General features: G+C 42.8%; 1 protein-coding gene across 1 annotated transcript in view; it reads right to left on the reverse strand.

The window, feature by feature from the left end:
• The window catches only part of LOC122555330 (bromodomain and WD repeat-containing protein 1), a 216,212-nt gene that overhangs the window by 191,338 nt on the left and 10,498 nt on the right, over positions 1-14,376 (reverse strand). The window contains exons 6-7 of the mRNA XM_043701209.2: positions 9,053-9,151; positions 8,795-8,955 (exon numbers count right to left, since the gene is read on the reverse strand). Coding sequence (XP_043557144.2) covers positions 8,795-8,955; positions 9,053-9,151 — 260 coding nt within the window. The remainder of the gene's footprint in view (positions 1-8,794; positions 8,956-9,052; positions 9,152-14,376) is intronic.

The raw sequence follows: 14,376 nt of genomic DNA on the forward strand, positions 1-14,376 counted from the left end.
CTTTTGTCTCCATGAGAAATATCATGCTAATTTTATGTTGTTGACAGTTCAACATTTGAGCAACTAATTTTTCTCATTTGCTAGAGAGATTGAAAATAAAGAAATTAAAATGTATGTGTTTCACACTATAGTGTCTACATCAGTTTCTTTAAAATTCATTTATGGATGCAAGTATGCAATGGTTTTCCATCTCGCCAATTCCTCTTAAGGTGGTGATCGCGAGGCATATTCTTCAACCTCTGCACATATGGTGCAGGGACACCCACAGTGCTGTAAGGAAGGTGCAAGGAATTTCAGAGTTTAAACCCAACAACAGTAAAAGGAAAGGCAAGAAAATTCAAAGTCAGGGCAGCATGTTAAATGGAGGGGAAATTGTTCTGAGTGATAGATGTTGCAGATTTGGAAGGGGTTGTTGAAGGTGGCTTGGCGTGCTACAGTACTGAATCATGCACTAGCACTTGTGTTGCGCGAATGTTACCCATCACTTCATCACAAGTTTAAGTGTTTGCTGGTATTGCTATATATAGCATAGAATGTTTTGCTGTTTAAGGAAGTGCAACTGGTCAAACATCATCTCTGGTTCTGACCTCATGAAGGCGACGGATGAAGCAGGTGAAGATGGTTGAGGCTAGGATGCTACTGAGGAACGCTCACAGCAATGTCGAGGCTGAGATGATTGGCATTCAGTAGTCAGAGCCATCAACGTTTGTGCTAGGTAACTATAACTCCAATCAGTGGAAAGAGTTTTACACAAATTCTAACGGACATGAATTTTGTTAAGAATTCTTGATGCCATAAATGGTCAAAAGCTCCCTTAATGTCAAGCAAGTCGCTCTAACTTTGCCTTTGGATTTCAGTTCTTTTATTCATGTTTGGAACAAGGTTGCACCAAACTGAGCACCACATAGTAAATCCCTTTGGATAGAACGGTCAATGATACTTCCATTACTCTTCTGATTATTTTGCTTTTATTCACTCAGGGAGTCGGAGCATTGCTGCATAAAGTATTCATTGCACATCCCTAAAAAGGGACAGTAAGGTTGTGGTGAGCTGCCTTCTTGAATGCAGCAGTCCATGTGCTGTAGATGCATGCAGTGTCGTAAGGGAGGGATTTCCAGAATTCTGACGTAATGACAGCGAAAAAAAAACAGCAATATAGTTCCAAGTCAGGATGATGCATGGTTTGGAGGGGAACTTGCAGATGTTCTCAAGTATGTGCTATTCTTGTTCTTCTACATGGAGGTGGTCACAGGTTTGGAAGACATCACAGGAGCTTTGGTAAGTTGTTGTGTTCATCTCGTAGATGGTACACATTGATGCCACTGTGTTGATGCTAGAGGGAGTGAATGCAAGCCAATCGTGCAAGTTGCTTTGTCCTGGATGGGTTTTGAGTTTCTTGAGTGTTTTTGGTGCGACACCTATGATGGGTCAGAAATTGGCCATACTGGATTTGTCCGGTTTCTTGTGAAAATTAGATGTCTGGTATAAAATTATAGAATGCCAACAGCATAGAAGCAGGCCATTTGGCCCATCGAGTCCACAGATCCAAACCCCCCACCCTATCCCAATAGTTCTGTATTTCCCATGGCTAATGCACCTAGACTGCACATTTTTTGACTAGATCAAAAGGCACATGACACCAGGTGATAGTCCAACAAGTTTATTTGAAATCACAAGCTTTCATAGCGCTGCCCCTTCATCAGGTGAATGAAGAGAGCACCCAGGCACGGACTTTATCAGAGAGATCAAAAGATCATACAAATGGTGAGAGTGCAATGTCAACAGGTTGAATAATATGTCTCTGCAGGTGATCAAGAATATCACACAGTGAGAAAAGTGTCAACAGCTGACTAACAAGTGAAGGGATGACCTATAATCCGATCAAATGAGGCAGAGAGATAATTATAAAAAATTAAAAATAAGGTGGAAACAAACCAAATGACTGAAATAACATGCTAGGTATGAGAGTTGCATGAAGATCTAACCCAAGTAATCCAAAACTGTACAAACTAATTAAGGTAGAGAGATCATACATTATCAAGGTGATGACGTCAAAACACAATAGTAAGGAAGATTTTACAGAACAGTATGGTGGGGTCAGACATAGCCTCAATTGTGATCTTGGGTTCATGTCGTACTGTCTCCATCAATATGGAACTTGGCTGTCAGTTTCTGCTCGCCAATGCTGCATTGTCTCTCGAAGTACACCTTAGAGTATACTTAACCATGTACTTTTCACATAGGAGACTTCTAATACTCCAAAGATACATAAAGTTATAAAAGGCAGAGGGGTGATGGAAGACTGCTTTTCGGATTGGCGATCAGTAACTAATGGTATTCAGCAGGGAAGAGTGCTGAGATCTTTGTTCTTTCTAATATATGTCAATGATCTGGAGGAAAACGCAGTTGGCCTGATTAGTAAGTTTGCGGATGACACCAAAACAGGCAGAGTTGCAGATAGTGAGGATTGTCAAAACAATAGTGGGATACAGACAGATTGCAGATTTGGGCAGAGAAATGACAGACGGAATTTAACCCCAACAAATGTGTGGTGATGCATTTCAGAAGATCAAATTCAGGTCCAAATTATACAATAAGTAGTAGAACCCTTTGGAGCATTGACATAGAGGGATCTGGGCGTACATGCCCACAGATTCTTGAAAGTGGCAACACAACTGGATAAGATGGTCAAGAAGCATTCAGTACGCTTGCCTTCATTGGCTGGGAGATCGAAAACAAGAGTTAGCAAATTATGTTAAAGTTGTACAAAACTTTAGTTCAGCCACATTTGGAATATTGAGGGCAGTTCTGGTCACTCCAACAGAAGGACAAGAATGCGTTGGAGAGGATACAAAGAAGGTTTACCAGGACGTTCCTGGTCTTGAGGGTTTTAGTTATAAGCAAAGTCGGATTGCTTTCACTGGAAAGATGGTGCTGAGTGGCAGCCAGACAGACGTCTACAAAATTATGAGGGACATAGATAGGGTGGAGAGTCAGATTTTTCCCAGGGTGGAAACGTCAACTACAAGAGGGCACAGGTTCAAGATGAGAGGGGGAACACTGAGGAAAGTAGTGCAAGGAAAATTTCTCACACAGAGGGTGGGCGTGCCTGGAATGCACCACCAGTGGAAGCAGTGAAAGCAGGCATATTAGCACTGTTTAAGGCACACCTTGATAGACACATGAATGGCAGTCGAACAGAGGTACAGAAACCATAGCAGGTCTAAATAAGGATTATGAATTGGCACAGGCTTGGTGGTCCGAAGGGCCTGTGCCTGTGGTACATTGCATTAGATTCATTGTCCAAAATGAATTCACCATCTACAAGGCTATCATTAAATCATTTACTAATACCTAGTATTCAATCATTTGTCGATTTACTTTTATGAGAACTATACTTCACCTTTGACAATGCATTAATTCGAACAATTCCAAAAATCAGTTTGGTTGTAAAGACTTCTCTGTCCAAATCTGATGGCAATCTTAAGGAAGTGATTGATGATTAACTGTAATTTGTAGGTCACATGTACAATATCGTGTGACAAAATGCAAAAATGGTGATTATTTGTATCGATCACAAATGGTACTTCTGCAAGATTTTGGGTAGCAGAAAATGCCTATTTAAGACATACTCAGGGTTTATAAACTGGCTAAGGAGGAGACCAGAGTTTAAACTGGCATGGACAAAGTGATTGACTTACTAAGTCAGGTGGCCAATAGGATGTAATTATCTAAGGACTGTAAAAGGTCAGGTACATAAGCAGATGAAAAGACAACTGGCTCGTGCCAGTAACACTGACCTTTGCTCAATTCTTCCAATACCCCCAAAAGCAGTCAAATTCCAGATGTCACAGCCAGCAGCAACTGTCTTCGAGTTATCAGTGCCACAACCTTCATATATTAATTAAAGGTGCCTCTGTAGTGGAGGGAAGGGCACCCAGGATGTCACAACAGAGGCCAGTAAACAGTACAGATCATCGTGTAACAAACATAACCAAACCAGCAAAGATATCATTGTCTTGGTAATATATGCACGCTGATGTTTAGGAAGCTCCTTGAACTCTGGATTTGTGGCCAAGTGATGGCAAGGATACATCCTAGTCAGAGAAGATGGAAAAATACTCAGCCTTTTCTCCTTCCTTCATGTAAGACCCAAGCAACATTAGTACAAAGGTGTGCGTTGAGGTCACACACTTTGAGAACTCTCAACTTACTATTTTCAGGCAGATTACTGTTACTGCATATTATTATTCAGCTTGTATAATTCATGTGGCAATTTCAGAATCAAGTGAAAGATTAATGGCAGCATATTGCCAATGCTGATGAATGGTGGTATTACAACTTTGACATCTGACCTTTTGCTGACAGTCAAACTGTTTATGTTTGTAACTCCATCCATTTATCTTTGGATGGTCCATTAACTATTAGTATATCATCAGTGTGAACTCTCAAAATAGAACTTGTCACACATTGATCGTGGATCTCAGGACCTCACATATAGTATGTCTAGAAATATCCTGTCGATGACACAACACACATGATAGCAAAGATAACAATATGCCAATTTGTGTTTGTGACAGATCACAAATTTGTTTTGTCTCACTGCAAATCTCAAAAGGCTCCATGCTGAACCGTCTTTGCTAATCCTGCCCATCATGTTGTAATGGAAAGAGGAGATCGCATTGAACAACTTCAACAGGCAGCCAGATTTCTTCACCCACACGGTCCAATGTTTGGTGAAATTGATGAAAGCAAGATATGGATATCATCTTTATTCACTGCATTTTTCTTGTAGCTGCCAAGCTATCAAAATTGTGCCAACTTTAACACTTCTAGTTGTGAAACTCTGTTGCATGTGAAGAGGGAGATGGCACGGGGCAGGGTAACACTAGGCACACGGACACACAAGATGGTCGCTGAGCCATCACTTGGTCAACCTGACACATAAGATGGCCACCGGATCACAATATGGAGAGAAACAGCAAAGCAGATACAGACACTGCCTGAGACCACAGAATGCCAGCACAATGCACTTGCTTTATTTAAGGTAGGTGAGGGAGAGAAAATACACATTAGTAACGAACACTGCCTGCTGAAGTGTCTGGGTCCAGCCAGCACCTCTTATAGAAATGCTAAAAACTTGATACAGATTCAATATGAAATGTTAATGGCCAGGGCTGCAGTAAATACCCTTCTCAGGAAGAGCGATTAGCACCCATTACTATAGCAAAGAATTTCCATGCAGGCATTGAAACTGACATTGTTTACACTGGAACTGACAATGACCGCAGGAAAATTAACAAAGGCTGCGCTGGAACTGACAAAGACTGTATCAAAGCCATCAATAATTCTGTAACGGTTACTATAAACAAAGACAATCGCATCACTGACCTACTGTATCACAAGACGTATAAAAATTTCTCGACATGTGCTCCGGGTTGAGAAGACTCGCAGCTGACTTGTGCGCTGTCGGTGTCTCTCTCCCCGGACCTCCGGTATTTCCTTGTGCAATAAACTCTGTCACTGAACCCCAACTCTGACACGAGACTGGTGATTTCCCCCACAACACATGCCATACTATTTCATATGTAATAAATATTTCTAGTCTTCAAATGAAGAAAGTGAAAAGCAGAACAGGAACTAGATATATCCTCATTTTGTCGCATGTGGATGTCGCTGGCTGGCCAACATTTATTTCCTGTCCGTTGTTGCCTTTCAGAAGGTGATGGTGAGCTGCCTTCTTGAACTGCTGCAGTATATCTGCAGTGGACTGACCCACAATGCCACTAGGGAAGGAATTCCAGGTTTTGACCCAGCAGCAGTGATGGAATGGCGATATATTTCAAAGTCAGGATAGTGATTTGGAGGGGAACTTGAAGGTGGTTTTCCCATTTAACTGCTACCCTTATCCCTCTAGATGGAAGTAATCATGGGTTTGGAAGGTGCTGCCTGAGGATCTGAGAGTGAATTTCTGCAATCCATCTTGTCAATAGTACACACTGATGCTACTGGATGTTTGTGGATGTAGTGCCAATCAAGTAGGCCGCTTTATCCTGGATGGTGTCAAGCTTCTTGCTGTTGTTGGGGCTGCACTCATCTAAGCAAGCTGGGAGTATTCCTGACTTGTGCCTTGTAGATGTGGACAGGCTTTGAGGAGTAAGGAGGGGAGTTACTCACCGGTGTATTCTTAGCTTCAGATCTGCTCTGCAGCCACTCTGTTTACATGCTGAGTCCAGTTGAGTTTCTGATCAATGATACTCCCCAGGATGTCGATACATAGGTATTTCAGTGATAGTAACACTATTAAATACCATGGAGTGATGGTTAGATTGTCTCTTACTTGTGATGACTATAGCCTGACAGTGATGTGGCTGCTACTTGTCACTTGTCAGCCCAAGCCTGGATATTGTCCAAGTCTTATTGCATTTGAACACTGACTGCTTCAGTATCTGAGTTGGCCCGAGTGGTGGTGAATATCGTGCAATCATCGGCAAACATTTCACTTCTGACCTTATGGAGGGAAGGTCATTGATGAACCAGCTGAAGGTTGTTGGGCTGAGGACACTATCCTGATGAACCCTTGCAGAAATGCCCTGGAGCTGAGATGACTGACCTCCAGCAGCTACAACCATCTTCCTCTATGTCAGGTATGAGTCCAACCACCAGAGAGAGTTTGCCTCAGATATCCATAGATTTGCTCAGACTCCTTCATACCACACTCTGCCAAATGCAGCCATGATGTCAAGGTCGATCACTCTCACCTCATCTCTCGAATTCAGCTCTTTTGTCCTTGTTTGAACCAAGACTGTAATGAGATCAGGAGCTGAATGACCCTGGTGTAATACAAACTGGGCATCACTGAGCAGGTTATTGCCAAGCAGATGCTGCTTGATAGAACTATTGATGATACCTTCCATCACTTTACTGATGATCAAGAGCAAACTAATGGGGCGGTAATTGCCGGGTTGAATTTGTCCTGCTTTTTATGTACAGGACATACTTGGACAATCTTCCACATTGTTGCTTCAATACCAGTGTTCCAACGTACTGGAACAGCTTGACAAGGGGTACTGCAAGTTCTGCAGCACTAGTCTTCAGTACTACTGCCATAAGGCTGTCAGACCCCATAGCCTTTGCAGAATCTAGTGTCTCCAACCGCTTCTTGATATTACATGGAGTGAATCAAACTGGCAGAAGATTGCTAAATGCAATGTTGGCAACCACTGGAGGAGAGTAGGGTGGATCATCCACTCGTCACTTCTAGCTGAAAATTGCTCGAAAGCTTCAGCCTTACCTTTTGCACTGATGTGCTGGGCTCTTCAATCATTGATGTTTGGGATATTTATGCAGCCGCCTGCTCCAGGGAGTTGCTTAATTATCCACCACCACTCATGGCTGGATGTGGCAAGATCACAGGACTTAGATTTGATCTGTTGTGGGATTGCTTAGCTCTACCACTTGCTGCTTGGCATGCAATTAGTCCTGTTTAGTGGCTTCACTCGGTTGACACCTCATGGTCAGATATGCCTAGTGCTGTTCCTGGCATGCCCTCTTGCACGCTCCATGGCAATGGTTGAGTGTAAGATATGCCAGGCCACAAGGTTACAGATTATGCCGGAGTACAATTCTGCTGTTCTTGATGGCCCACAGCACCTCATGGATGCCCACAATTGAGTTGCTAGGTCTGATCAAAGTCTGTCCCATTTAGCATGGTGATAGTGCCAAACGACATGGAGGTTATTCTCAACGTGAAGGCGAGACTTTATCTCCACAAAGACTATGCAGTGGTCACGCTTACCGATATTGTCCTGGACAGGTGCATCTGTAGCTAACAGAATGGTAAGGATGAGGTCAAGTATGTTTTTCCCTCACAACCTGCCGCAGACCCAGTCTCGCAGTTATGCCCTTTAGGAGCCAACCAGCTTGATCTGTATTATTGCTGCCAAGCCACTCTTGATGAACTTTGAAATCCCTCACCAGAGTACATTTTCTGCCCTGGCCACCCTCAGTGCTTCCTCTAAGTGTTGTTCAACATGGAGGAGTACAGATTCATCAGCTGAGGGAGGATGGTAGGTGGTTATCAGCAGGAGGTTTCTTTGTCCATGTTTAACATGAAACCACAAGACTTCATGGGGTCCGAAGTCAATGTTGAGGACTCCAAGGGCAACTCCCTCAACTGTATACCACTTGCTGCTATCTCTGCCAGGTCTGGCCTGCTGGTGGGACAAAACGTACCCAAGAACGGTGATGGTGGTGTCTGGGACATTGCCTGTAAGCTATGACTCAGAGTATGATAGTCAGTCTGTTGCTTGACTAGTCTGCGAGACAGCTCTCCCAGTTTTGGCACTAGCACCCAGATGTTAGAAAAGATGACCCTGCAGGATCGATAGGGCTGCATCTGCCGTTGTCTTTTCTGGTGCCTAGGACAATGCCTAGTGATCTGTCAGTTTCATTTCTTTGAGGCTTTGTAGTGATTGGTACAACTGAGTGGTTTGTTAGGCTATTTCAGAGGGCAAATGAGAGTTAACCACATTGCTGTGGTTCTGGAGTCATATGATGGCCAGACCAGGAGAGGATGACATATTTCCTTTCCTGAAGGACATTAATGAACCAGATGGATTTTTCCAACAATCAATAATGATTTAATAGTCATCAGTAGATTCTTAATGCCAGATTTTCTTTTTTACTGAATTCAAATTCCACTGTTTGAACCCAGGTCCTCAGAATATTAGCTGAGTTTCTGGATTAATAACCTAGCCACTAGGACATTGCCTACCTGAAAATCATTACTTACAGTAAATATCCTGTGCCCTGTGCGATCAAAAGCAACACAATAAACTGACGACAGATGTCCAAGAATTCTGCGGTGCATCTTTATGTGCTGATATGCACAGGTTGGAAAAATCGAGCCAAAATGTCCACTTCCTGTCAATTGTCTGCCACGGACAATCTCTACTGCAATAACAATTTTACCAATTTTTAATTATCTGAGATATTTCAGGCACAAGCATGCAGCATTATCACAGCAAAACTGCTCTGATCTCACACTTACCAACACTAGGTGAACTCCCATAGGTTATGGGCATTTCTGGTGGCCTTCCTCTATGAAGGGCCGCAAAAGCAGAGCCTCTCCATACTACCTGTTTACAATCTGAAATGAAACATGACTTCAGTATTCATAAAACTATAATTTATATAACAGTACAAAGTCATTTACAAGTTTCGCATTCCTTTTGTTCAAAGTATACTTAAGTATTCAAATGAAAATAATTACTTTTAATATAGATTGCAAACAGTGTTCTCAACTAATTGTTATACTGGTTAAAATAATCAAATCATGATATATGCTGCAAGAGGGCAAACAGGCCAAAATAAGAGTGAAACTTTGGATCTAGACTAGTTAATTGCAAACTGACAAGAACAATTAAATATAAATGCAGTTTACCTTCACTTTAACAAGGACCAGTCGACACAAGTTACCAAGTTATCACATATCAAAGATATGTTATCACATATCAAACATATCATAAAATTCAAGACTACCAAGCCAATACTAAACAAATAAGAATATACTTTTTCAATATTAAAAACAATTAATATTCAGAAGTGTAATATAAAACAGTGGCATGAAATTTAACATAAAATTGTTTAAGCAGAAAAACCAGCCTAGAGGTTGTTTGCTAATGAGGGAAAGGAATAAAATTTAGAACATGGTATTTGAGGAGTAAAGGATGTATTTCAAGCAGAATTAATTATTCCAGGATAAGCGATCAATTGAAGGAGTTCAGTGGCTGAACAACAGAAAGCACGACATTACAGATTTTAAACAACATGGTGTCTACCTAAGATGATGGCAGCAAGGCAGAGAATGGGGAATAGCATACAAATTGCTCCCATCATAGTAACAGCAACAGGACATAGAATCATAGAATCCCTACATTGTGGAAACAGGCCCAGCAGGTCCACACTGACCCTCCCAAGAGTAACCCACCCAAACTCATTCCACTACCCTTTTACTCTGCATTTACCCCTGACTAATGCACCTAACCAACACATCTGTGAACACTATGGTCAATTTGGCATGGCCAATTCACCTGACCTGCACAAATTTGGATTGTAGGAAAAACCCATACAGACATAGGGAGAATGTGCAAATTCCACACAGTCAGTTGCCTGAGGCTGTTATCAAACCCAGGTCTCTGGCGCTGTGAGGCAGCAGTGCTAACCACTGGGTCATCGTGCCACCAATACATCACCTGCAATCACACTTTCCATATAGCGCTTTTTTTTTTGAGATGTTGATAACTTAAAAAGAGTTAAAATGGTCCGGAAAGGGACCATTTGGCCCAACTGGTCATTGCTGGCTCTACTACCTAGTCCAGACCTCCTACTTTTTCCCCTATTCCTGCACATCATTACTATCTGAAAGAAAATTCAATGCCTTCTCAAATGCCTCAATTGAACTTGCTTCCACCATATTTCCAGGCAATGCATATTATCATCTAACAACTCTGTTCAAGTAAGTTTTTCTCACATAACCATTGCTTTGCCTGCACATCATTTTAAACATATACCCTCTCATTCTTGTTTCTTTTACAAGGAGAAACAGCTTTAATCGCCCTTCCAATTTGTGATTTTGCAAACCTCCATCAGATCTCTTCTTATCTTTCTTCTCTCCAGAGAACAGCCCCAACTTCTTCAATCTATCTTCACAGACAAAGTTTCTCATACCTGGAACCATTAGTAAATCAAATCTGCACTCTCTCCAATGCATTTACATCTTTCCTATAACGTGGCAATAAGAACTGCATACAACTATCCAGAGGTCTAACAAGCATTTTCCACAAGTTCAATATCACCTCCTTGCTCTTGCACACTCTACCCTTTTTAACTGAGCTGACAACACAATGCTTTATTTTGGGCTATCGCCACTTGCCACCTTCCATGATCTGGACACATACCCCCAGATTCCTTTGCCCCACACACCCTATAAAATTATTTTTACATTGTCTTTGTGCTGTCTGACCAAAGCACAGCATCTCATACCTCTCTGCATTGAATTTCATATGCTATCATATCTGACCATTCCACCAACTTGTCAATATCCTTGGAATTTCACACACTCAGATGTACAGCATGGAAACAGACCCTTCGGTCCAACCCATCCATGCCGACCAGATATCCCAATTGCCAGCACCCGGCCCATATCTCTCCAAACCCTTCCTATTCCTATAACCATCCAGATGCCTTTTAAATGTTGCAATTGTACCAGCCTCCACCACTTCCTCTGGCAGCTCATTCCAAACACATACCACCCTCTGCATGAAAAAGTTGCCCCTTAGGTCTCTTTTATATCTTTCCCCTCTCACCTTAAACCTATGCCCTCTAGTTCTGGCATCAAGTGCCTTCTGGAAGTCCATGCACATCACATAAGTATTATCCTCACCAACCTTTTCAGTTTCCTCCTCAAAAAAAAACTCTTAACAAGTCAGCACGGCTTTGAGGGGCGTCAGGTCATGTCGCACAAGCCTTCGTGAATTTTTTGAGGATGTGACAAAACACATCAATGAAGGGCAAGCAGTAGACATGGTGCACATGGACTTTATAAGGTTCCCCATGGTAGGGTCATTCAGAAAGTAAGAAGGCATAGGATACAGGGAAATTTGGCTGTCTGAATACAGAATTGACTGGCCCATAGAAGACAGAAGGTGGTAGTACATGGAAATTATTCAGCCTGGAGCTCAGTGACCAGTGGTGTTCTGCAGGGATCAGTTCTGCGATCTCTGCTCTGTGATTTTTATAAAGGACTTGGATAAGGAAATGGAAGGGTGGGTTAGTAAGTTTCCCGATGTCACATAGGTTGGAGGAGTTGTGCAAAGTGTGGATTGCTGTTGTAGGTTCAACAGAACATTGACATGATGCAGAAGTGGGTTGAGAAGTGGCAGATGGAGTTCAACCTGGAAAAAAGTGTGAAGTGATTCATTTTGCAAGGTCGAATTTGAATGCAGATTACAGGGTTACCGGCAGGATTTGTGGCAGTGTGGAGGAACACAGGCATCTTGGGATCCATGTCCATAGATCCCTCAAGTTGCCACCAAATTGATAGGGTTGTCAAGGAGGTATATGGTGTGTTGGCTTTCATTAGCAGGGGATTGAGTTTAAGAGCTGGGAGGTTATGCTGCAGCTCTCTAGAGCCCTGGTTAGACCACACTTGGAATACTGTGTTCTGTTCTGGTCATAGAAGGATATGGAAGCTTTAGATAGAATGCAGAGATTTAACAAGATGCTGCATGGGCTAGAGGGCAAGTCTTATGAAGAAACAGTGAGGGAGTTCAGGCATTTCTCAATGGAGCAAAGAAGGATGAGAGGTGACTTCATAGAAGTATACAAGATGTTGAGAGGCATTGATAGAGTGGATAGACAGAGACATTTTTTCAGGTCGGAAATGGCTATCATGAGGGGGCATAACTTTAAGGTGATTGGAGGAAGGTTTAGGGAAGATGTCAGAGGTAGATTCGTTATACAGTGTGGTGGGTGCGTGGAATGCACTGTTAGCAGTGGTAGTAGAATCAGATACATTAGGGACATGTAAGTGACTCTTGCATAGACACATGGATGATAGTAAAATGAAGGGTAAGTAAGTTAGTTTGATCGTAACGTAGGATAAAACGTCGACACAACATCGAGGGACAAAGAGCCTGTGCTGTGCTGTTCTATACTCTAAGTCAGTCAGACACAATTTATTCTTTAGAAATCCATGCCAATTCTTCCTAATCAACTTTTTCAAAACAACTACTTAGTCTGTTAGGAATAATTGCTTCCAAAAAATCCCACTACCAAAGTTAAACTAATTAACTAATGTTGTTCCTGAATAGCTAATGCTTCCCAGCTCAAGGGAAATAGGGACAATTCAGGGAGCCTCGGATCATCAAATTGCACATCGGTAGCTGGGAAGCTATTGGAGAGAATTCTTGGAGGTATGATTTACCCTTATTTGGAAAAGCATGGCCTAATTAGGGACAGCCAGCATGGCTTTGTGCAGGGGAGATCATGTCTTACTAACCTAATTGAATTTTTTTTGAGGTGACAAAGGTGTTTGACGAGGCTCGAGGAATAAATGTTGCCTCCATGGATTTTAGTAAGGCTTTCAACAAGGTCCCTCGTGGTCGGCTCATCCAGAAGATTGAGATGCATGGGATCCACCGTGACTTGGCAGCGTGGATTCAGAATTGGCTTGCCCATAGAAGGCAGAGGGTAGTGGTGGAAGGGTGTTTTCAGGCTGGAGGCCCATGACTAGTGGTGTTCCACCGGGATCCAACTGGGACCTCTGCTGTTTGTGACTATATATAAATGACTTGGATGAAAATGTGGAGGGGTGGGTTAGTACATTTGCAGATGATATAAAGACCAGTAGAGTTGTGGATAGTGTAGAAGGTTGGCAAAGAATACAGTGGGATTAACATCAGTTGCAGGTATGGGAGGAGAAATGGCAGATGGAGATTTATCTGGGCAAGTGTGAGGTGCTGCACTTTGGGAGATCAAATGTTAAGGAAAAGTATACAGTTAATGGCAGGACCCTGAACAGTATTGATGTGCAGGGTTCTTAGGGTTCAAGTCCATAGCTCCCTGAAAGAGGACACACATGTAGTTCGGATGGTAAGGTGTATGGCATGTTTGCCTTTATTGGTCAGGGAATTGAGTACAAGAGTCAGGATGTCATATTGTAGCTTTATAAAGCTTTGGTTATGCCACACTTCGAGTATTGTTTCCAATGATGGTCATCACATTAAAAAAAGGATGTGGAGGCTTTGGAGAGGGCGAAGAAGAGGTTGACCATGATTCTGCCTGATTTAAAGGGTATGAGCTATAAGGCAAGACCAACTCGTGGATCGTTTCAGAGAACATCTCTGGGACACCTGTACCAACCAACCCTACTGCCCCGTGGTCGAATACTTCAACTCCTCCTCCCATTCCGCCATGGGCGCCTCCATTGCCAAACCCTAACCACCTGGCGCCTGAGGAAGAACATCTCAACTTCCGCCTTGGGACCCTGCAACCACAAGGGATCAATGTGGATTTTCCCAGTTTCCTCATTTCCCCTCCTCTGACATTATCCCAGTCCCAAGTCTCCAACTTGGCACTGCCCTGACCTGTCCATCACCTTTACCATCTATCCACTCCACCCTCCTCTCTGACCTATCACCACCTTTTCCATCTTCACCTACCTATCGCCTTCTCAACTACCTTCCCCCGCCCCCCCCACCCCCGAAGCCCACCCCCCATCCCATTTATCTCTCAGCTCCTTCAGGCCACAAGCCTCATTCCTGATTCTCCTGCTCCTCGGATGCTGTCTGACCTCCTGTGCTTTTCCAGGAT

This window comes from Chiloscyllium plagiosum, unplaced genomic scaffold, assembly GCF_037043375.1.
Source record: "Chiloscyllium plagiosum isolate Xiang-an unplaced genomic scaffold, Cpla_swu_hap1 HiC_scaffold_12, whole genome shotgun sequence".
Lineage (NCBI taxonomy): Eukaryota > Metazoa > Chordata > Chondrichthyes > Orectolobiformes > Hemiscylliidae > Chiloscyllium > Chiloscyllium plagiosum.